The 23,836-nt window shown below is 37.5% G+C and overlaps 1 protein-coding gene across 5 annotated transcripts in view; it reads left to right on the plus strand.

Annotated features, from left to right (window-relative positions):
• Mapk10 (mitogen-activated protein kinase 10) overlaps window positions 1-23,836 on the plus strand; it is a 301,950-nt gene that overhangs the window by 214,887 nt on the left and 63,227 nt on the right. For all 5 annotated transcript variants that reach the window (XM_008851755.3, XM_008851753.2, XM_008851754.2 and 2 more), the window contains 5 exons: window positions 6,179-6,308; window positions 10,996-11,054; window positions 12,119-12,257; window positions 12,956-13,121; window positions 15,551-15,622. In XM_008851755.3, the coding sequence (XP_008849977.1) occupies window positions 6,179-6,308; window positions 10,996-11,054; window positions 12,119-12,257; window positions 12,956-13,121; window positions 15,551-15,622 (566 nt within the window). The remainder of the gene's footprint in view (window positions 1-6,178; window positions 6,309-10,995; window positions 11,055-12,118; window positions 12,258-12,955; window positions 13,122-15,550; window positions 15,623-23,836) is intronic.

The following is a 23,836-nucleotide window of genomic DNA, read 5'->3' on the forward strand; positions in this document are numbered from 1 at the left end:
CTCCATAGTGAATCCAGCCCATCTAGGGCTATAGGGAGACCCTGCCTCAAAAAAAAAAAAAGTACTCACTAGAGAAGTTTCCTTATGAAGCAGATACTGATTAACTCAGAAACCCACAATTGGTTAATGTGCAGAGAAAAAAGGGTCTTTATTCCTGAATAGAACACCTACTTTAAACATCTACCTCCCAAGACTCAGGGAAGAAGAGGCGGAAAGACTGTAAGAGCCAGAGGCATGAATGACCACAAGGAAAGTGTGTTCTAGACAACTGGTCAGTTATTCATATGAACTCACAGCAGTGGTGACAACATGCACAAGTCCTGTCCTGAGAACTTGCTTATAAGAACTTACAGCAATGGAGACAATATACACAAAATCCATGCAAACTCTAACCAGTCAGATACTGCATAGAACTGGAAAAATGGGTAAGAAACCCCAGCCTTAGCTGACCAGCTGATAACTGCTGGGTAATGGAGAGATGGTCTTCTTTAAGGGAGTCACACTAGATAGGTTGACTAGGCTCAGTGGATGAACTCAAACTCTCATACTGAGGAACATCTAGGAACATAAACTTGACTCTATAGGCCTTAACATATAGACAGAATGCATGAAATCTGTCGAGGGTATGTGTGTGTGTGTTGGGGTGCAGATGGGGAAAAGAGTCTACATATTATCGAGATGTAGTATATGAAATGCACAAAAGTTCAATATTTTTTTAAACAGAGACTACATTAAATTGGGCAGACAGTAGGCACAGACACAGGAGGGGATCTAAATACCATCAAGCAGTATTGTATGAAAATCACAAAAATTCAATTAAAAGTAAAATCATTATAAAAATAAACTATAAAAAATTCACACAGTAAAAAGCCATTCAGAACCACAGAATCACAAAATCCAGAAAGGAGCATTTTATCAATTATTTGCTCTTATGCCCCTTTCATTATAGTCCTGGCTTCATTGTCTATGAGAATGTTTTTGTGTGAAAATGACTGTACTAATATTATCGATGCAAAGAAGAGAGAGAAAATGCAGGGTCTTCGATCATGGCTGGTGTGGTGGTTTGAGAATGTCCCCATTTGTGGCATTGTTTGGGGAGGGTCTCTGGAACATTTCAGGGGTGGCAAGCCTGGAGGAAGCATGTCTCTAGGGGCAGGTTTTGAGGCTTCTAAGTCATGTCCACTTCCAGTCTGTCTCACTTTGCTTCCGTGCCTGCTCTTGAAGATGTGAGCTTTCTGCTCTGGCAACCTCTGCTGCCATGCTGCCCACCATGATGGACTCTTACCCTCTGGAAGTGTAAGCTAAATAAACTCTTCCTTCTATAAGTTGCCTTGGTCATGGTGTTTTATCACAGCAACAAAAAAGTAACTAATACAGCCAGTCAAAACATCTTTTTTATTTATAGTGCAGAATACATTCTTCATTACTGATTATAGCACATGGATCTAATAGTTTTTATAAAACTCAGGAAAAATTCTCAAATGGCTTCGGAATTAGATTTCAGGTTGATATTCTTTTGGGTCTATTTGAAGACCCCTTTCTGATCTCATACTTCAGTGTATCCCACTGGCTGATAATTTGTATAACACTTGTGTATGAGGATAGTGCCTCCTCTCTTGTGTATAGGCAGAGTAATGATCAGGTGAATTTGCAGTTAGATTTCAGGCTCCTTTGAGTTCACTTGTGGTAATCTTTTTCTGATCTAACACATTTGAATTTAATACACTGCTTTAGTCAAGTATTATTGGCTATGTTTCCCGAGTTGATATTTTGAAGTTCTACTTCCTACTTTAAATGTTGTATTTTGATAGTTCTTGTCAACATCCATGTAAATACTATTTGTGTTGTCTCATAAATAACATGACTTCAAAATATTTAGTGTCAAGTAGAACACAGAGCCTCTAACATTAGAATTTCACATTACTTACTGACCTATAAACTGGATTTATGCAAGAATCTTTTCCTAATTGCATTTCTGGTACAATGTGCTGCCAGTAATTTGATCATAAACTCATGGGGCCTCTTCTCTCCCCCTACCTTGAAAGTTCAATAAAGCTCTAGTTTATGATAGAAACTGAAGGAAAATTATAGTTCTTGTTTGAAAAAATATAGCAACTACTACAGATGCTAAAATAAATCCCTAGTTAAGTAGGACTTTTCCTAACCGTGCTTTTCAAAATTGATACATTGGCCTTTGGGTGCAGTTTGGGTTCTATTAAAGCCTCCCATTCAATCTCACATCCTGCAGTGATAATTCTTCCTGTATATTATTTTTCCACCCTTCTCCCTGACTCCTTCTGCATGCCTGTTAGCTAGATAATAGAAGCAAAACAAGCCCAAATAGCCACCCAGTTGTATAGACGGAGTTTTAAAAACTATTAAAATGAAGTTCAGCTATCTTTTTCAATCTTTAATTATTTGTTTCTAAAAGAGAGTGGTGCATCAAGTTTGTGATTATTACCTCACTTTCAAGAATCCTTCAACCTCACCATGACCTATAGCATGCAATCTGCAGTGATTTCTTTGTTCCTGAAAAGCGCAGGTATCATTTATACTATGGTTTACCCCAGATATATGGTCTTTCACTGTCTCTCCATCTTCCTTCCCAGCAAAGCTCAAATGCTGATTAAAATCAGTTCCTCAAGCCAGGCACAGCGACACCAGTACCCCAGCCACCTGAGAGGCCCAGGCCTGAGGTCAGGAGCTGTAGGCAGCATAGGCAATCTGAACTCCTTGAATAATAAATCCAGTAAGATAGCTGAAGAACACTGGAGAAAGAGATTTGTGTCCAATAACATCTCCTAAATCCAAGACCAATCAGTGTGCCTTATCACTGCTCAAGATCTCTGCTTCATTCACATTCCTGCTGTCCTGCATGGCAGGTTTGTGTTCGCCCCTTCTCTCAGAGCACCAGCACTCCTTCACACTTTGCTGTCTCTTTTACTCTAAAATTAAAGTCTAGAAGAAATGAACATCCTCAAAGCTCCTCACCAAAGCATCTACTTATGTGCTGTCCTTTGAGCCCTGGTTAATCTCCCTTACTTGTTGATGCCAGCACATAGCATTCTAGCCTTCATAAGCTAGTCTGGACTTCTATCTTTCACTTCATTTCATACCTCAAGTTCATTTCTCCAGCAACTAAAATATCTTTTTACTATCTTCCATATTTCCTTAAAATTAGATATTTCCATTAGCATCTAGTATTTTTCTCCGCTCTTTTTTTTTGGTCTTTTTGAGACAGGGTCTCCCTGCAGCCCCAGCTGTCCTGGAACTCACTATGTAGACCAGGCTGGCCTTGAACTCACAGACATCCACCTGCCTCTGTCTCCAGAGTGCTGGGATTAAAGGTGTGCACCACCACGCCCAGCTCTCCTATCTTTCTAAAAACATTTATTTTTATTATTTTTAATTATATTATGTGTATAAGTGTATCTGTGTGTGTGTGTGTGTGTGTGTGTGTGTGTGTGTGTGTGTATAATTATACTTGAGCTAAGTTGCGTGTTTAGGGCAGAGGCATGGATTCTCTGGAGTTCGAATTATGGGTGGTTGTGAGCCACCCAATGTGGATGCTGGAAACTGAACCTAGGTCCTCTACAAGAGTGGTGTGAATTCTTAACCACGGAACCAGAAGCAGCTCTCCAGATCCTCCTCTCCTTTAGATCTATTACTTTAGATTTATATTTTATTCCTCTATCTTATATTCCCCAATATGGTATAGTTCCTTAAGTATAAAATTAACTTGTATGTTTATATTTGCTATAATAAATAATAGCAAGTTTTTCCTGCTTCTGTTATCCGTGACATGATTTATTAGTTTGTAAATTCAATTTTCCATGAAGTCTTTTATTTTATTCAAATGAAAATATTCAGTCATGGGCCAGCAGGCCAAATGACTTAGCAACTAAATGCTCTTGCCACATAAGCCTGATGACCTGAGTTTGATCCCTAGAACTCAGGGTGGAAAGAGAGATCCAATTCTGACTTCCACATGCACACCATGGTATGTGCCCCACCCCCACAATGCACATGCACACACAACAAAAATAATAAAATTTCAAAATTTCAAATATTTAGTCAGATGAAGCAAGAGAGAACATAGTGGAATATAAATATATTTTTGTTGAATGAATAAAGAGATAAATAACCGATCTTAAATGAAACAGACTTTGCAAAAATGAGCAGTAGTTATATAAATATCAGCCCGAAAGATTAATTCAGAGACAGAGAGACCAGGCAGTAACAGGGAAATTGCCCAGGGCATAAGGCAAGGCAGGTTGGAGTCATTCATGGTCAGCACTGCCCCATTAGTGGGGGAAAGTCGTAAAGTCAATTGCTGTGTTGAGGCCTGAGCAGAGAAGCAGCCCCCGGGGCTGAGCATGGCCTATTCTCTTCATAGTTGTGTGTCCTATGTGCAGAAACCATTGAGAATCCTGTGGCTCACTTAATGCATCTCATCAATTTTACAGGTAGTGAAAAACAGCAGCAACCTGTGAGCCAAGGGAGCCCCTTAATGGCTTTAGGTTAATTTTAGACACAGTTCATTCTTATTGCAAGGCTGTTTTGAGAGTCAGTGTTTCACTATCAAATTACTTGGACAAAGAAAGGAAATATGGATGTCTTAAAGTTTCCCTTCTCCTTCAACATCAACTTTTCTCTCTGCAATAAATAATTTTTGTAATGTTTCATTGTTTTTTTACTGTTTCATACACTGTATTTTGGTCATATTCAGACCAAAATGCGTGCAAAATGAATGTATGAAGGGGCTGATTGCCTCACCACAGTTTTCAGTAACATTCCAGAGCAACAATGCTTTATTTAGTGCAGCATCACGCATTCAGAGAATATTGACAGGCTGGAGGATATTCAGAGAAATATGCCCAGATGGAGATGGGACTTGAAACTACATACTGACAAATGGTGTTAGGACACTGGTGATGCTTAGATGAAGAAAGAACAGACTTGGGGGAAGTAATAAAAGCCAAGATGTTGAGTTAAGCACTTGGTCCTTTGATAGATTTCAAATGTAATGGATGATCATAATGATGGGAAATTCTTGAATTTCCCTGGAAGGTAGGGTTAACAGGAGTCAGTGGAAACTACAGAGAGACAATTCTGCTGATTAGATGATGGCATTTCTAGTCCCAAAGCCAACAACAGAATGAGCTGCCCTACTATTAATGAGCTCTGGTCTTGAAGAAACAGAGGCAGGGATTGATCAAACTTTTGGTGGAGATATTTTAGAGAAAAATGAATATTAGATGCAGGAAGAGATTCTATGAATTTAAGACTTTATCCAACTTTTCCTAGACGTCTCTCATTACTATACATTATATCTCACATTATTATTGAAACTTTAGCTTTTTGATTTTGATTCAATGCCATTTCCAATTTAATAAATCAGTTTTGGGGATCTTTGTTTTCTCATTTCTATTGGCCACTAAAACAAAGCCCTACAAAACCCAAAATTGACAGAAGGCAATAAAAACATATTAGACGTGTATCATGAGATGTTGAAGAAAGAACACTCATTTTCTGATTTGAGCTCCAGAACCACACTTTGAGTATGTTTTTGGATTTCTTTGTTTAAGCCTGATAAGTTATCAAGGTTAGCTGGCCTGAAAGCTTCAAGTGCTGACATCATTTCTTTCTTTCTTGGTATTTCAGGGCAGTTTTCTGTGGTACTGAATTTCCTTTGTTGGCATATCTTATTTTGAGTAGTGTTACTGTTAAAAATACACTTTGATGAGCTATCATCTTGTGCTTTCATGGCATTAACATCAGACCTTAATAACTGCATCTTTTGACTACAGAAAAAAATGCCATGTCATCTAGGATACCCAAAGAGCCTATGGACTTTTATAGATGGAGACTACCTATGTATTATATTAATAGGTATGAAATTCAAACTCATGTAGATGAAAGGATTTCCCGTTGTCACATGACCAGGGGGAATTTGAGCTCTTGGCTTTCCCATCTCTCCCTACTCTTTCTCCTTCCTCCTCCCCATCCCCCTCCTTTATCCCTCCACCTGCTCCTCTTCCCTCTTTCCAGTCATTCATCTCTTTGCTTATGACTTTATTGGCATGTGATTGGAAACATACATAATGAAGATTCCAGAATACTATTTTCTTTATTCATGCTTCATTCTGAATTTTGGATTGCTCTTGAATCTCCACAGTGCTGCATATGATGCTGTCCTTGACAGAAATGTGGCCATTAAGAAGCTCAGCAGACCCTTTCAGAACCAAACTCATGCCAAGAGAGCTTACCGGGAGCTGGTCCTCATGAAGTGTGTGAACCATAAAAACGTGAGTCGGTGTTATTTTTAACCCTCTGGCAGTGGGAGGTTGTGAGACTAGAGGAAGAACATAAGTGCCAACTGCAGTAGGAAAGGCTTTCTCTATTTGTGATTGCTGCCTCCTAAGATTGTTTATCTTGCCCATATGCTGCATTTGGTTTCATTGTCCTCATGATAGCTTCCTGCATAAAAATCATCCAGAAGCCATATGGCATGGCAGAGATGAATGTGATAGAGCTGCCCCTATTATGAAATTAACATTATTTGGTTATCTTACTCCAAATCAATCTGAGATCTCCATGCTTCCCAATTGACTTGAAACCCCCAACAAACAGAAATGCCCATGAGAACCTGATAGAACAAGAGATTTCTTTATACTTTAATTTTATAATAAACGAGTGAGAGTTTTCATCATACTGTTTCCTTTGAGTTTTAGTTATGGTGGCCAGTGCCTCCAGGTGATCAGGGTGCATACTATATGAATCTTGCTTTCGGATGGGGAAGCACTTCAGAATGGAACCAGTCAGAGCATTTGCTCAGTACAGTTGAGTGGAGTCGACCATTGCTTCAGAGCCAAATCTTCTTGAATCCTAGGCAAAGACCAAAGAGTTCTTCCTGTGCTCTATTTCTTCTTAGTAAGGAGAAGTTAGATAAAACTCAGTAACTTTAGGATAACCATTGCTAACAATTATAACCATTTTATTAAGCATATTTTGTTAGACACAAATATATAGCAAAACAAAAGATACTGTACTATAAACTAAAAATTAATAGCTATCATATATCTGTATGAAGTTTTAAGTATAAAAATACATAGAATACATGAAATTACTATTACATTTTATAAATGAGAACTTATCATATTGCTGACCATTTGCCAGGAGCACTTAGGAGAAAGTGCAAATATGTAGGTTCAAGCTCACTGACAGTGTCTCTGTTCCTCTATTATTGTACTCCAACACCCCCCCCCATGTGTGTGTGTGGGGGGGATGCTGGACCTCTCTCACTCAGTTATGCAGCTCTGAGCTACAACCTTTCCAGCGACCTTTAAATCAGGATTTTCGTGTTGTTGAATTGTTTGGAACCAATGAAATTTTAATTCAGTTATTTAAAAAAATTAATTTATATAGTCTAGTTTTATGTGTATGCCTGTTCTGCCTGCGTGTATGTAAGTGAATGCCTGTCATGCAATGTCTATGGAGGCCAGAAGAGGGCATCGGATCCCCTGGAACTGGGATTACTGGACTGCTGTTAGCCACAGTGTGGGTGATAGGACCTGAACTGGGTCTTCTGCAAGAGCAGTCAGTGTTCTGCTGAGCCATCTCCCCAGCCCCTTAATTCAGTCATCTGACTTATGTTCTTGGAATGTGTTGGGAACAGATCTAGGTGCTGTGGCTGATGAGAGGATTAGGGAAAAAGAGAACCAAACTAAGACCTTCCGGTTGGAGCTTGGACTTTCCTGGGGAGAGAAAAGCAATCCACCAGAGAGACAAATAAATGCGTGAGATGTCAGAGAGTGATAGAAGCCACTGAGTAATATAAAGCAAAGAAGGAAACATTTTTAAATTGGTCGGTATGGGGTGAGATAGGCTTACCTTTAATAGACTGATCAGAAAGGGCTGCTTGAAGAAAGAGCAATCATGAAGTATGGCACATCACTTAACATGGATACAGCCATGTAAAGAACATGAGACCCCAAAAAAGGAATCCAGAAGTGAGAGAAACACACTGAGCAGTGTGTTCTTTCATTGTGTTGCACAAAGGCAAGAAAGATTGGCCACATGACCAGGGCAATGGATTCTGATGTAGTAAAGAGGATGAAGCAAACCCTGGGTGAAGAAAAATGTATGGATAGATAAAAGCACTGAAACAAGTGTGGTGTGTCCTGCACATGTACCCTATCTACCTAATCTTTCCAGACCCTGTAAAACAACGTATTATGGTGAAAAGCCCAACTGCTTGGCCAGTTTGAGAAACTCATACACCCGGGTATGGTTTGAATGTGTTTTGAGTGTTTCCGAAAGGTCAGTGTATTGGGAGGTTTGTCCTCTGATGTAATGTGGGACGTGAATCCTTTTAGAAGAGGGGTCTAGCAGAGTTCCTTAGATTACTGGTAGATTTGCTTTTTAGAAGAGATTAAGGTGGATCTCATATGATCCCTGAGTTTTCACAAGAATGATGTGTTAGAATGTGCCCAACCCCCCAAATACTATCCGGTTTCCTGTTTTGAGACGCAATCTTCTTTCCCTTCATAAGTCATCCCCAGATCCAAGCTGATGCTGGCACCATGTCCTTGAACTGGCTCTACAGTGGCCTAAATATTTCTTTTATAAAGTTATCTCATCTTCAGTATTTTGCCATAGTAACAGCAAACAATTTAATGCATCCTCTGTTGTTGACTGAAATGAAGGAAATAAACAGTATTGGTTCTATAAAGAAAAGAATGTTCTAAATTGCTGTGATAATTTATACACAGTATCAACCATGCTGCCTTCTTTTTACAGGATGCATACACGCATGTATTGTATGCATATAAGATAACAGAAGTAAATTTATTTAACAGAGAGGAAGTTCACCTACAACTAACTGTCAATTCTGTATTATCACTCAATAAAGCAAGGAAAAAAGACAGTTTGAAGAGGGAACTCAGTCATATCTGTGAGAAATAAGGAAAAATATTGAAGTAATCCAATTTTAATCTTTAATAATAGCTACAAAAATCCATTTACAGAATAAATACCCAATTCTAGGAAGTGATGATTGGTGTGTCTATAGGGTTATGACAAATCCTGAATCACATCTGACTGAGTCAGATTCCTGCTGGAAAATGTTACAGTAAAATGGATTACCTGTGATGATCTCATCCTAAAGATGAACTTTTGGTAGAGTACTTGCCTGGTGGGTTCAGTCTCCAGCTTTGCAATGGCAACAAATATGAGTTTTTAAATAAATTGTTAGAAAGATTAAAATTTATAAGGTAAGAACAGAGGTGAATTACAAAAGAGAACTCATGGAAGGTACAGGTTAGAAAACTAGGGGCCAGGAACACACTGAGAAGAACAAATCATGAGAAATTAGCTTTGAAAAAAGCACTGATTCATTTGAATTTCCAATGTTATTTTATATGCTAATTTAAATTGCCACAAGATTGTGGGAGTTGGCATTTTTCCATCTTTAAGTGGTATGTGCATGTGTGCACTTGTACAGCCTATGTACAGTTTGTTTTGCCTAAAACTACTCTGAAATGAAATAAGTTACTTTATGATCATTATAAAATACTAGAGAGTCACATTATAGACAATCATAAGAAAAATATGCTGCAGAAACATTGTTCAATTTGAACTGCAAATGAGTGAGTATGCAGAATCATATTTAAAAGTTAAAAGATATTTTTTAAAAAGTTTAAAGATATTTTGAAACAACGTCTGTTCTATTTCCATATTTCACACTATAATGTTTTCATTAATTTACATAATTTTAAATATGTTATAACCATTGCCATGTGAAGGTGTATTAGAAAATATTGAATGGTATTGTAATTTTTTTCTTAATAATTTTTACAAATAACAGTGATGAAACTCCTCAGAAATGACAGCATCTCTTAGTTGTTTAAAATTGTTTTCTTTTTAATTACTTCATATGTTCAAGTACCACTTATGAAGTTTATGAAAATTCATTGAATTTGTTTGTGCACTGAAGTTATTTAAATCTTGAACTTTCTGTAAAACGGATTCTTATTCATATCACATTTTAAGTAGAATCTTACCCATATGTTTATATTTTCATTTTCCATTGACACATTAATATACAGTATCTAAATGGAAGCCCATATGGAATTATTTGTATATATAATTTATATGGAACTGTCCTAAATGAGTTTTTTAAAGTTTACTTATTTCAGAAGGTAAACTCTATTACCTCATGCACACAATAATTAAAGTGGGAAACAGAAAGATTAAAAATGAATTTAGCTGGCCTTTTATTTATTTTTTTGAGACAGGGAGTCCTGCAGATCCAGCAGGCCTGGAACTCATTATGTAAACCAGGCTGGCCTCAGTCTCACAGAGATCCACCTGCCTCTGCCTCCTGAGTGCTGGGATTAAGGCATATGTCAGCATGCCCACCTTAGCTAGCTTTTAAATATGCTTTTCACTGAATTCATCATTGGTATTACCCATCATGAACCTTTTCCCACATAGAACTGGAACACTGGTTTAAGTAATATTTGATCATGATATACAAGTAAAAGAAACCATAGTAGCAATACCAACAAGAAGTCTTGAATTAGAATGCTACTTTTTGCATCTGGAGGAAGAGTATCACCTGATAAAGCCCGCTGAGGGTTTCCTTGTCTTCTCTCCTCTAAAGTGACTTTGTTTCCTTTCAATTTAACTGCTTTGTGGCTTTGTGTCCTGCCACAGAGGCTCACACAAAGGAGCATCACACCAGGTCTTCTCTGACTTCATTCAAGAACTTGAGCTTTTTAATTTCATTATTAACCTGCAGACCAATTGTGTGTCTCTTCTGATTACACATTTCTGTTCTATGAAGCAGTCTAGAAATTTTTCCAACCTTTTCTATTTCAAGCATAACCTTACTGATTGTCTTACAGTCGGAATAACTACACCTCTACTTTAAAAATAATTCACCCACGTTTTTCTTTCTTTCCTTTGTCTCTTCCATGCTCTCTCTTTCAGATTATTAGTTTATTAAATGTTTTCACACCCCAGAAAACGCTGGAGGAATTCCAAGATGTGTAAGTAACAAAACAACTGAATTCATGAAGGCAAGAGAGACACAGCCCTCACTCAGATAACTCCAGGGGAAGTGACAAAAAGAAAATCTAGTAACAGAAATGTAAGGGATGAACTCCTTTGCAAAGATCAATGGGAGACTGACCAGAACCAATGGAAGTCCCAGGGACATGTAGTGGAGAGTCCTCTGTGGTGTTACTTTTGAAGGGGATGTTCCTGCCTCCTTCAGGCCCTGTGTGCTTTGTTGGTCCAAGCTCTTGGTTAAGGAAGAATCACTGATTGTTTATTAATTCTGTGAGATTTCTGGGATGCCAATTCATCTTGAGAAATATTAATATAAAGGATATGATAAAAATATCCTTATTCTTTTTCTCTGTCTTTGTGATGCCTTTGATTTTGTATAAAATGAATCTATTCAGAAGTACAGTGAGAAAATGCAGAGAGGAAGAGGTGATTCAAGGGCACGGTGAGCTCTGACCCATCTGCATTGTATTTTGTGGAAGTGGCTGTCCTGATCTTTTTTTCTTATTTATAATCATAATCCTTGGAAGAGAATTGAGGAAATACAGGGAAAAGTGAGGTCAAGATGAAGGTAGAAATACATGGGCCTGAACCACACCCAAGAGATGCTTCTGTTGGCAATTCCGTGGTAGAGTTGCTACAGTTAACACATGGAACACGTGAAACCTTTTCATATTCTTTTTAAAAATATTTTATTTATTATTTTTATTTTATGTATATGAGTGTTATGCCTGCATGTAGGTAAGTGCACCCGTGTCATGCTGTGCCGGCAGAGGTCAGAAGAGGCTGTCGGATCCCCTGGAACTGGAGTTACGGATAGTTGTTAGCTGCCATGTGGGTGCTGAGATTTGAACCTGGGTCTTCTGCAAGAACAATGAGTGTTCTTAACTGCTGAGCCATCTCTCCAGCCCCTCAAATTCTTGATTTAATCAAATGCAGAACTAGGAAGTTCAGAAAATGTCAGTTTAGTAGAGGATTCTGACCATGATTGAAGGTCATTCTAGAGCTTGAGGTCTGGAACTAACACTGTGGATTTACCTTCCAGTTATTTAGTAATGGAACTGATGGATGCCAACTTGTGTCAGGTGATTCAAATGGAACTAGACCATGAACGGATGTCTTACTTGCTGTATCAAATGTTGTGTGGCATCAAGCATCTTCACTCAGCAGGAATTATTCACAGGGTAAGAAGGGGGCCTTCTCCTGAATCACAGACTGTTAGAGCACAGAAAGAACAATTTTGGTTTATTTTCTTTACTTCGGCAGAATTGGCTAGATACAATGTACTTCCTAAGTTCCTTGATGGTAGAATTAGCACGCAGATGACTCTGTGTGGGAGGAACCATTGTCTACGTTCTGGTACACTTCGAAGTTATGTTTTGGCTTGTCGCGTGTTAGCTTCTGAAGTGCCTTAATTTCATAGCTCCTTGACTGTCAGAAGTCAGATGAACAACTGAAATTAGGCAGCTCATTTCTATAGTCCTTGCTGATATCATGAAGACAGCTACCCCGATCTGCTGTACTGTCAGGCCTAGGAATGACTATACACTAGAAGGTTTTTGTTGCCCTAAGAGAAATCTACGAGATGACAATAGATACATTAGGTTCTTTTCCCCAAAATTTCTTCTGAACATGAGCCTAAATTGTATAAGTAACAGTACAGTTTTCTTCCAGATTTAAAACACTTTATAAGGATATTTTAGAAATCCAAAACTAACTGTAAAGTTTCTCACAGTAATTCTGTGCTTTGTGTAGAGCCCTGAAGGCAAACAGGTCCCATCAGTGCTGGCTGCTGTACAGCTAGCCTGTTGATTGTGTTAGAGGGAAATTACAAGTTCCAATAGACACTGACTTTGACTTTTTTCCCTATTCGGATTGCCAGGATTTAAAACCAAGTAATATTGTAGTCAAGTCTGATTGCACATTGAAAATCCTTGACTTTGGACTGGCCAGGACAGCAGGCACAAGCTTCATGATGACTCCGTATGTGGTGACACGATATTACAGAGCCCCCGAGGTCATCCTGGGAATGGGCTACAAGGAGAACGGTAGGGAAGATTCTGGAATAAGGAAGTTGGGTTTATGCTTTAGATAACCTAGAAGGATATTCATTTTAATGTAGATGAACTTTTCAGAAAATGGAGCTTCCAGCTTTCATGTGCTGAGTGTGTTTTTTAAATACCACTAGGAAGGATCACTCATTAAGAATGTGAGGATGTTTCTGAGAAGCAAGCTTTGCCAGCGGAGCACTAAAATGTTATAGCTGAAAAGAACTGTAAATAGAGTGTGATTAAACAGTCAAGTGGCTACTGATTAGCACATGTGCCACAGATAGGGAGAAAAATTGCTGTTGGAGTTGCAGTGCAACTCTGAAAAGTGTGGAAATGAGAAACATACTTTATTTTAACATCTTTTATATAAGATCTAAGATTACTGGATACAGTCTAGGTAGACACTAACAAAGTGATACCAGATCCTTGGAATAACACTAAATGAATAGTCAAATTCAAATTGTTCAAATTATTCAAATTGGATACGTTTCTTTAATATATTAAAATGCTCTAAGAAATATTTAGGGTAGCAGTTGTGTAGTAAATCTTAATAAATTCTAGAGATAATATAAAGGAAAATCATTTTTGCATTCTTGTTTTTATAAAGAACATTTAGTATACGTGACCATTTTAAAAGAAGGAGATAGAAAAAAATACTTGAAAGTCTAATTGAGTTTTGATTAAAATAGAGGATTATAAGATCTTCTTAAAAGGCATTGTGGTATATTATTTTGTCTAAAAACTACCTAACATACTTAGAAATTAAAATAGCTTTAAGTTAGAATTGTATATATGTACTCAATGTGCCTTTCATATCTGTTTATATTGTATATATTTTATTCCTAGCAATCTTTTTCATATGTTTTATTAAAACATTTCTCGTGGTGTTTTTAAGTAGAGATCCTGCAGGGCACACTTATAAGAATGCCTGGCACTGAAGATAAAAGCAGTTCTTTGTGTACTTCCAGACTAGAAGACAGCAGGGATACTTAGTCCTTTGTACATAGGAAGGGCAGAAGGGGAAGGTAGCTCCAAAGAAGGTCAGATTCTGTTGGGTGCTTCACTGTCAAAGTTGTTTATAAGTCGTTTGACTTATAAAAGGTAAAAGTAGCTCTCTTCCCAAGTAGAAACCAAGGAGGATCAATTAAAATCAAGAATCAAAGACCAGCATTAAAATATTATGTGTTTCAAAGAAAAGATTTGATCCCAACCCAATAACTGATGAATGTTTGAGGTTTAGGATATGTTCATTACCCTGATTTGATCATTACACATTGTATGCATATATCAAATAGCCATAAGTATATGTGTCACAGAAAATAAAAGAGTTAAGGGTGTTCAGAGCCTGCGAGTCTGAATTTACCTATTCTGGCTTTTCAGATCTTTCATGCAGACAGTAAGTATTCAAACCGCCTTTCCTTCCCTTTACTTGAAAAGGTTGTAAATGACTACCTTAGTTTATTGGCTTCTGTCAGGAGAAGGTGTGCCTAGAACCCTGGTACTGTCTCCCCTCTGAGCAGAGGAAGGTTATCATGCAGAAACCCTGCTTGCTCCCTCCTCAGGCATGCCCAGCTGTCTGTGTACCTCACCTTCCCTTCCTTCCCACAGAGCAACTCAGCCTAATGTTTTTGGTCCAGAGGTCCCCTTGTAATTAACACGTGGGAAATGTGAAGAGGGTTAAAGATGATTAGAAAAAGTGAAAATGTGTTGGTTAACAAGTCTGACAATTAGGAAATAAATACATGTGCTTAAATTTTAACACCTTTGATGCTTTTCTGCACTTTGCTTCTAAAGGACTCTTTTATACATGCTCTGATTTATCATATATTGTTTTATTAACATATTCCAAATAGAAAAGAAAGCTGATGATTATTTTAAGGGATAATTTCTGAATGAAAATCAAGTCTCTAATACAAAGAATTCTAGTTCCTTGCCTTCAAAGTTCCAACCATTTCCTAGATTCTTAGACGTGATCACATGTATTCTTATTTTGGACAATGGTGTCTTCTCTTGTTGCCTTAATGCACACCACTGAATGAAACAGGAGGTAAAACAGTCACCCCTATGGGTTGATGAATCTGACAAACTGCTACCTAAGACATCTCAGCGGTCTTCAGCTGAGACCAGCTGTGAAGATACTATTGGCTAAGCAAATGCTTTTTCACGTCAATGAAGTCAGCAAGTTGTGGCTGTAAAGATGCCAAGTTAGACATCATAAAGTACTGTTTCTTACACGTCAACTTAAACTGTCCTTTTAGAGGCTGCATGCTCATAGAGTGTAGATTTTATTCCCTTTGCCCACTGGTGGGAGGTGATGTCATACCTTCTGATTGTATTGTTCTTTGTCCTCCTCCTTCAGAGGTCAGTTATCTTAGTTAACTTGACTTTCCTCCTTTGTTTTCACTTCCCTCTCTCTCCTGTTCTAGTGGATATATGGTCTGTGGGATGCATTATGGGAGAAATGGTTCGCCACAAAATCCTCTTTCCCGGAAGGGACTGTATCCTTGTACCTTTGGCTGCAGCTTCACCTGTTTTGTTTTCTCTCCCTTTAAACACGTAATGATTTTGCCAGGAGAGTAAAGATAGAAGCAAAAAGTTGGGTAAGTGGTGTACTTGTCATGAAAGGGGGATAATTTCTGTAACCTGACCAGCTCTGCAGTCTGCCTACCACTTTGACTTCTTTTAATTAATTTTCCAAGAGGCCTTTCCTTCCTAAGTTACTTTCTTGCCTGTAAACCAAAACATAAATGCTATTTTCATAAATAATGGAGGTCATCAAACCATAAATAGAAATACATCTATAATTAGCAAAAGAAGTCACTATTTGCAAGTAATTCTTTTTTCTTCTTTTTAAAGCTATTTTATGCTCCACAGTGTTCAGGCTTGATTTCTCTCCTCACTGACATCCTAAACTTCTGTCTATGCCTTCAATGACTTGAATTACTCTTGACACTACATCTAATTTTAGACCATTATTGCATATCCTCCTTAAAGCACGAACTTCCACACTTAGAAATAATAATTATCATTCAAATTGCCAGAGACCAGGTGAGTGTAAAATAGGCTTCATTTACTTGAGCTCCAACTGTTAAAATGTGACACAGAAATTGGGGCTGGGGAGATGGATAAGTGGGTAAAGCCTGAGAACTTGAATTTAGATCCAGCTACAGTGGCACACATCTGTAACCTCAGTGCTGGTGAATCTTTGGAACTCCCTGGTCAGTCAGCTTAGCCAATCAGTGAGTGGGTTTAGTGAAAGGCCCTTTCTCAAAAACAAAGGTGGAAGTGATTTATGACGACTCCTGACATTGACCTCCACCTTCCACCGGCACATGTACACATGGAAATGCTCACTACAGAGAAATAGGTAATCACTTTCTCAAAAAGTTTCTTAGAGAACTATGTATGGATTGGAATTGCTAAGCAAGCAGATAAGTTTCTTAAATGACCAAAATTTAGTCTCTAGTAAAAGTGCACATTTGAACTTACAATGTGTAAAAAATAAAAAGTTTACATGTTATTAGAATATACCTTCATGAATTCAAAACATACCTTGCTAATGAACACCAGTGACAATTAAAGTCACACTAACTTACAACTTTAACAATGACAGTGTAGTGTTAATTCAGAATTATTAGATGTGAGTTTTGTAAACTGGCAAAGAGAATTGTAACACATTAGTTCTATTAACTATTTTATTTGATTGAGAAGTCCTATTAGGTAACCCTTTTATTATGTAAGAATGATTATCATTTTATCTCAATACAAAGAGAATGACAGTAATTCAAAAAAGCTGGACTCAGTAAGAAGTTGATATTAAATGGGCATTTATCCCTTCTCTTGAACCTTAAGAAGATACTTGCTGAGGCTCATAGTAATCTTCTAGCTCTTCGCTGTCTAATAAAGGACTTGTAGATACCTGCTTCTATTCAGCTTTTGAAATTATAATGTGAATTGACAGTGCGGTATGTATAGCATGCATACCACCATTTAAAGATACAAAAAACATAGCAAATATCTCAGTAATGGCCTTATACTGATTATGTGTTAAGTGACAGCATTTTAAATATATTTAGCTAAGATATTATTGTTAAAATTGGACTTACCAATTTCTTTCTACTATTTTTAATGTGAATAATAGTAATTTTAAATTTCATGCAGGCTTTACATGTGTGATTGCTATCGTTTATGCTGGATAGCACTGGTCTAGAACCTGAGTTAACCCTCTTGTCCATAATCCACTTGAAACAACCACCTGCTTCATATTTCTTTGTCCATAGTCAGATTTCATACACTACTACGTAGGAATTTTGCTTTGCTTTACATCAGGTATTTTTAATTTAGAGATCACTTACAACCAGTGTGGAGGTGAACAAAATTATAATACGCGTTCAAATGCCAGTGCACTGATCGCTCACAAGTAGGAATTTCTCTTTGTGCTTTGGCCTTGAGGGTACAATATACTTCCACAGACAGAGGAGCAGATCCCTTGCTGCTCAGAGTGGAACTGCCCAGCCACATCTCTGTAACACAGGAACTGACAGAGACACAATGACCCAGGGCTCCTCATCTCTGAGTGATGCTGCCATTACAGGTCACTTGGTTTCCATTGAGCAGGTCTGTTCTCTGAGATATAATTTAGCTCTCCACTTGTCAGAATAGCCCTTCTCATGTTTTGGCAGTTGAAATTTACAAGCAAATGCAATTAGAATAAACTAAAATATTTTAAATCTAAGTTAACTTTAAGGATTTGGAGGTTCTGAGCCTGCAAGAGGATCTAAAAATAAAGAGCGTCATAAAACAGTGAGAAGAGCTTTATTTTATGGGCAAATAATTTCAGATGAAATGACTTAGAAAAAAAATACTGAACTGTTTCCCTCTGGGTTTTAGTTCCTAGCTTATTTTTACCTATAATTAAAATTCTAGCTTAACTTTTAAGTTTTGATGACATAAAAAAATCAACCAAATCATAGAGATGCCTCTTGAACAATGGACTGATGTGCTCTGTGGATTTTGTGTGGAATTGTTTCATTTATCTCTAAATGAAATTACTGTCATGTTGTGAATAGGGCTGCCTACCATAATCAAAGATGAGAGAGAGAGAGAGAGAGAGAGAGAGAGAGAGAGAGAGAGAGAGAGAGATCAAGCAGTTGAACTAACTTATTAAACCATGGAGATCAGACACAAGCACAAGATGATTTACATGGAGAAGCATCTTGGCAGTATTTTAGCATATTAAAAAAATTCCAGGATTTACTGGAAAATGTCAGAGTTCATTATATTTCCAGTGAGAACTCACTACTTCCCAGATCTGTAGATTCTTTCACTTAGAAATACTAAATTATTTATAAATTATTTAATATTAATATTACTATCCTGATTGAAAAATGATGTGTTAGTCTATCTCTGTAATCAACATTACTCTTCTCTCTGGGGAGAACCTTTTAATCTGGGTCTATATAAAATACAAAAAAACACCTTCACAAATCAAAAAGCCTTATGAAATTATCATCAATAACTCAGGTTTAACTTAAAATTGTCTTTGAATTCAGAGAAACACTGTCAGATTTTCCTAGTGATTGCTGTGATCCAGATGACAATGCAGGGTAGTTTACTGACTACTTAATTGGAATATTTTCATGACAAATACAGTTTTAAAAATCAAAATATAGGGTGCCAGAGAGATGGCTCAGTTGGTAAAGTACTTGCCTTGTAAGCATGGGGATGTGAGCTTAATCCTGAGGACTAACCTAAAAAGGCCAGACATTGTGGGAGCTTAATTCCAGCACTGGTGAGGTAGAGACAGGTAGATCCCTGGGGCTCACTAGCCAGCCAGCCTAGCCTTCTTGACAATTTTCAGGCCAATGAGAGACCCAGTCTCAAAAAGTGGTGGGTGAAGCCTGAGGACCAACACCCCAGATTGTCTTCTGGCTTCCATTCACATGCTCACACGCATGCACATTCACATGCATAAACATGTGCACACAAGTATGTACTTGCACACACATGCACACTTACATGTATAAACATGTGCATGCAAATATGCACCTGTACACACATGCACACATGAACACACACCTACCACATGTACATGAATATGCATACACACATGTATGCACACACACAAACATGCACCTTCACACACATGAGCATACACACACATACACATACACATGCACACTTGAACACACTACATTCATGTCACATGCACACTAACATGCACACATGCACACATGTGCACACATATGCAAACATATGTAGACAATATATATAAAAATATATAATTACTTTCCCATCCACTAATTTGCTAATTATTTTAATATTCAAAGGAATACTTCTAAATAACTTATCTTTATTATGGCAAGAACCTTAAAATTGTGTGTTAACTCTCATAAAGTTTTCACTGTAGTTTTATGATGGAAACAAATCTCATAGCATATATGTTGACATACAGATTGCAGTGTGACAAGTAATTCTTAGACGTGTGCTGAATTTCAATAGAAAGCAATAAATATGTCAAATCTGTTACTTTCTTTACAGAGTACTCTACTTTCCCTGGCTTTTGTTTCTTCCAATAATATTTTATAGAGAAGCAACTTAAATATGCTTGTTTAGCAGTTTTACCAAAGACTCCTCAGTCCCTCTTTACTTCAACTCACCCTGGCTGCACCTGGGCATCACCAACCATCCTCTTGAGTACCTGAGATTCTCACAGCACCGCTGGATTTTTCATGAGCCATTTTCTTAAGTTTGCTTTTTTGCTTTTTATTTTTTGTGAGAATGAGAGCGTCTCCCTGTAGCCCCAGTTGTCCTGGAACTCACTGGGTAGACCAGGTTGGTTTTAAACTCACGTCTGCCTGCCTCCGTCCTCCAAGTACTGTGATTAAAGGTGTGCACCACCGCACCAGGTTTAGCCTGCTTCTTTCAGATACATTTTTTTCTATCTTATTTTTTCTGTTCTACTTCAATAGAAGGACCTTTTTAGGACAAGGAAGCCCATATTGGTCCTTTTTCTAGATTCTTTAGGCAGAGTTCTCTGAACCTGGCTTGTATTTAAAACAGGTGCACAGTACTCATTTGAAAATTCTAGCTCTCAAGTATATTGTCTCCAAAATAAAAGTTGACAGTTAGACTGAGTCTGTATCATTCTTGCCTTCCTACAAACACAGGAAACTTTAATTAGAATGAAAAAGATGGACATATAACCTTACCAGGGAGAGAAGGTATTAAGGAGCAGGAAAGCGATTAGCCTCACATTAGGAGAAATAAAAGAAACACCATCACATTAGCATAATGCCTTATGTTTTAAATTTTCAACATGAGAATTAGGGATAATAAAAGTAAAATTAATAAAAATTGGAGCTTGGGGACTGTCATTACATCCAATACATTGGTTTTTCTGACTCCTTAACTATGAAATAACAATGATTACATCCCAGTAAATTGTTAACTGATATAATTTTATAATCTCTGTATTATACTGTTCATTGTTCTTAAGATAATGCAAGTTTATCTCAAACTACATGGACTTAATAACTTTAATTCTTTCAGTATAGTTTCTAGAGTTATTCTTTCTTTCATTTCCATGAGCATGCTGCTGTAACAATGAACATGTTTTTAAGAATAAAATTAATTCATTATTTGAAACTGTTAAATAGGATTTATCTTCATCACTAGTTTTCTTACTACTTTATTATTTTGTGTGTACGTGAAAATACGAGCAAGGCAGGATCCACTGCGCAAGAGCTGGAGATTCTGAGGCCACAGAGGAAAGCAGCTTAGACAGGTGGACTTGAGGAGAAAACCTTCTGACTCCCCAGCACTGGAATATTTCACACTGTGTTTCGGAAATTGATGTTTATGTGTCTTGCAGGTGGAGATGTTAGAGTCTTTTATAATTTCTACTTTGAAGTTTAAAACAATGTGGTTATGTTAAATAATTTAATTTACTGTTTAACTTTTGAAACATAAAATGCCCAGAGAAACATTTGATTTTAGAAACTATTGCATCTTGCTGTTGTCTTTGTTAAAAAGGATAGCAGTCTGATTTCAGAAGTCATTGTACGTGAGTTATATAGTCTCCAAGATGCATGCATACAAGTTAACTATGCTAGTCACTTTTCATTGCTGTGACAAGGTGCCTGAGGAAATCAACTTACAAGAAGGATAGATTGATTTTGGTATGCACAGCTTCAGAGGTTTCAGCTCATGGCTAGCTGTCTCTGTTGTTTGGGGGCCTGTGGTGAGGCAGAATATCATGTCAGAAGGCATGCAATGGCTCAAAGGCCCTCGCCTCATGACAACCAGGAAGGAGAGAAGAGAGAGACAGAAACACAGAGAGAGACAGAGACACACAGAGAGAAAAATGAATCTTGAGGACATGCCTGCAGTGACCTGACTTCTGCCCACTAGGTCTTTCTTGAGACACCACCATTTCCCCTTATCTCAACAGGCTGTGACCAAGCCTTCAGAATTTGGTCTTTTGGTGACACTGAAGATCCAAACTACAGTTCTCACATAGCCACCGAATTGTTTAATGATGGATTAGAAGAATGTTACAGTGGTGAGGGATTGCTCTCCTTAGATTGGCTAGAAGTTTAAAAAAAGAAGAAAGAAAGAAGAGATAATTTAGAATCAGCTTCATTTCTGACAAACAATTGAGAGGGTTTCAGAAAATCGTTAACTATATTTTAGTAACGTCCAGATTTATTTAATATTTCTTCTAAGCAAGTGGCATAGTATGTAGATGCTACAATTGCAACTACATTGGCTTCCTGTCTAGGAGAATGCTGGTGAGGAGGGGGCTACTATGATGAAGAAGATGGTAAGGTATCCAGAACCACTGTCAGCATTCCTGTGCAGAGCTCCCACAGAGGCCCACACACCATATCACAATGCCGCAGACCGCAGGAAAATTGTTTCCAATAGTGATGAAATTTAGTACTTAGTTATAGTATCATGCACAGCCATCATCTACCATAATATTGTGAAATTTTCCTAAAAGAATCTGGTCTACCCTTGATAAGCATTTTCAACTACTATACATACACAGAATGAAGACTTACCATTCACTGCTCTTTTCTGACCAGCAATAGTAGTTTCATATATTTTATTTCTTATGAGTGAGGTGACTGATTCTTAAAATTTGGTGAAGAGACTACTTTCAGTAAATAATTCTGTTCTAAGTACATAAAAATCCATGCAGATTCCAGATTCCCATGCACATGTTCCATTCTTGTCACCTCTAAGAGGTTATGATTTCCAGGCACCAGACCTGGCATCTAAGCCACACAGGGCGATGAGAGGACGTGGTGTGTGGGAGGAAAGGCAGAATTGCAGGCTGATCATCTAAACAGACATGCTGGAAACATATGTGGACATCCAAAGCTCATTGATGTTTCTTTCTTCTTGTTTTGTACAAAAGCTTTCCAACCTTTTAAGGCTATTTTGAGTTCTGAACAGGAAGATAAACTTAGAAAAATGTTTCCTTTCTATACTGGAATGTGGATATTCTGCAGACACATAAAAATAAAACTGGGAGTCACACCAGGTTTTAAACCATTAAACCACCAACTAACTAGAGGCATTGGAGATGAAAGCAGTTAGGAATCTGGATTCCATCCTGACCTTCTTGATGATGATGCTGAATGTATGTCAGGGATTGTTAAAAAAGAAAACCATGCTGAAAGATAAAACTGGTCAGTTTTAGGAGAAGAGTGGTCCAATACCAGAGGTAGCTTTCACATATTTTAAGACTGGCATTTGGATGAGGAAATAGAGGGTAAGAGAAATTTGGTGGAGTCAGAGGTGATGTGATGTAGAGAATTACCTGCTAAGTGGTTTCAACAATGAAATGTGTGAATAGTGGATGGTTAGGTTAGCTCATTGAAAAAAAACTTTTGTTATATATTTACATATATAATACAATTATATATAAAGACTAAACCTTTTATATACGTATAGTTCCTATATATTATAGTAATTTTATGTATATGCTACATGACTATATATGCTACAGACTAATGTTTATTGAAAGTTTACTATGCATTAGGCAATGTAGAAAGAGCTTTAACAGACATAGATTATTCAAATCTTTAAAATCAACAGGATAAATGCTTATTACTGATATTCTACAGAATAAAATTGATTTAGAGAGCGGAAGTAATTGGGTCAAGATTATACAACTATAATGTAGTAGAGTTCGTTCTGAAAAGAAAAAGAAAAGAAAGTCTACCTGATCTGGAAAAGGAAATAGGAAAAAGAAATAGAGGCTCCCAAGTCCTAGACAATTCCATGGCAGAAAAGCTTTTCCAAACATCTGGAGACCAGCAAGCAATGACATGGCGTCTGCTGTAACTCTCTGTGTTTCTTGTTTAACTCTCCTGTACTCTACACACACACACACACACACACACACACACACACACACACACACACACAATACACCTCTAATAGCAACTTAGACTGGTTGTATGATACAAAAATAAGCACATTTCCAGAGATTTTTGCTTTTTTTCCCTCCCATCAAAGATTCTCCCCATGCCACCGTCTCATGAGGCAAAAGCTACCACTGTGTTCATAAGAAAGGGACGCACAACTGTTTGCTCTATCTTTCTCTAATACTTTTGCATGCCACTTGCTTTCCTGAACCAGAAGCAAACAAGCTTGCTTCTCTGGGTGTGCTTACCACCTTCAGAGCTCTAACCATTTCT

Source organism: Nannospalax galili, unplaced genomic scaffold (genome assembly GCF_000622305.1).
Source record: "Nannospalax galili isolate Female #2095 unplaced genomic scaffold, S.galili_v1.0 scaffold405, whole genome shotgun sequence".
NCBI lineage: Eukaryota > Metazoa > Chordata > Mammalia > Rodentia > Spalacidae > Nannospalax > Nannospalax galili.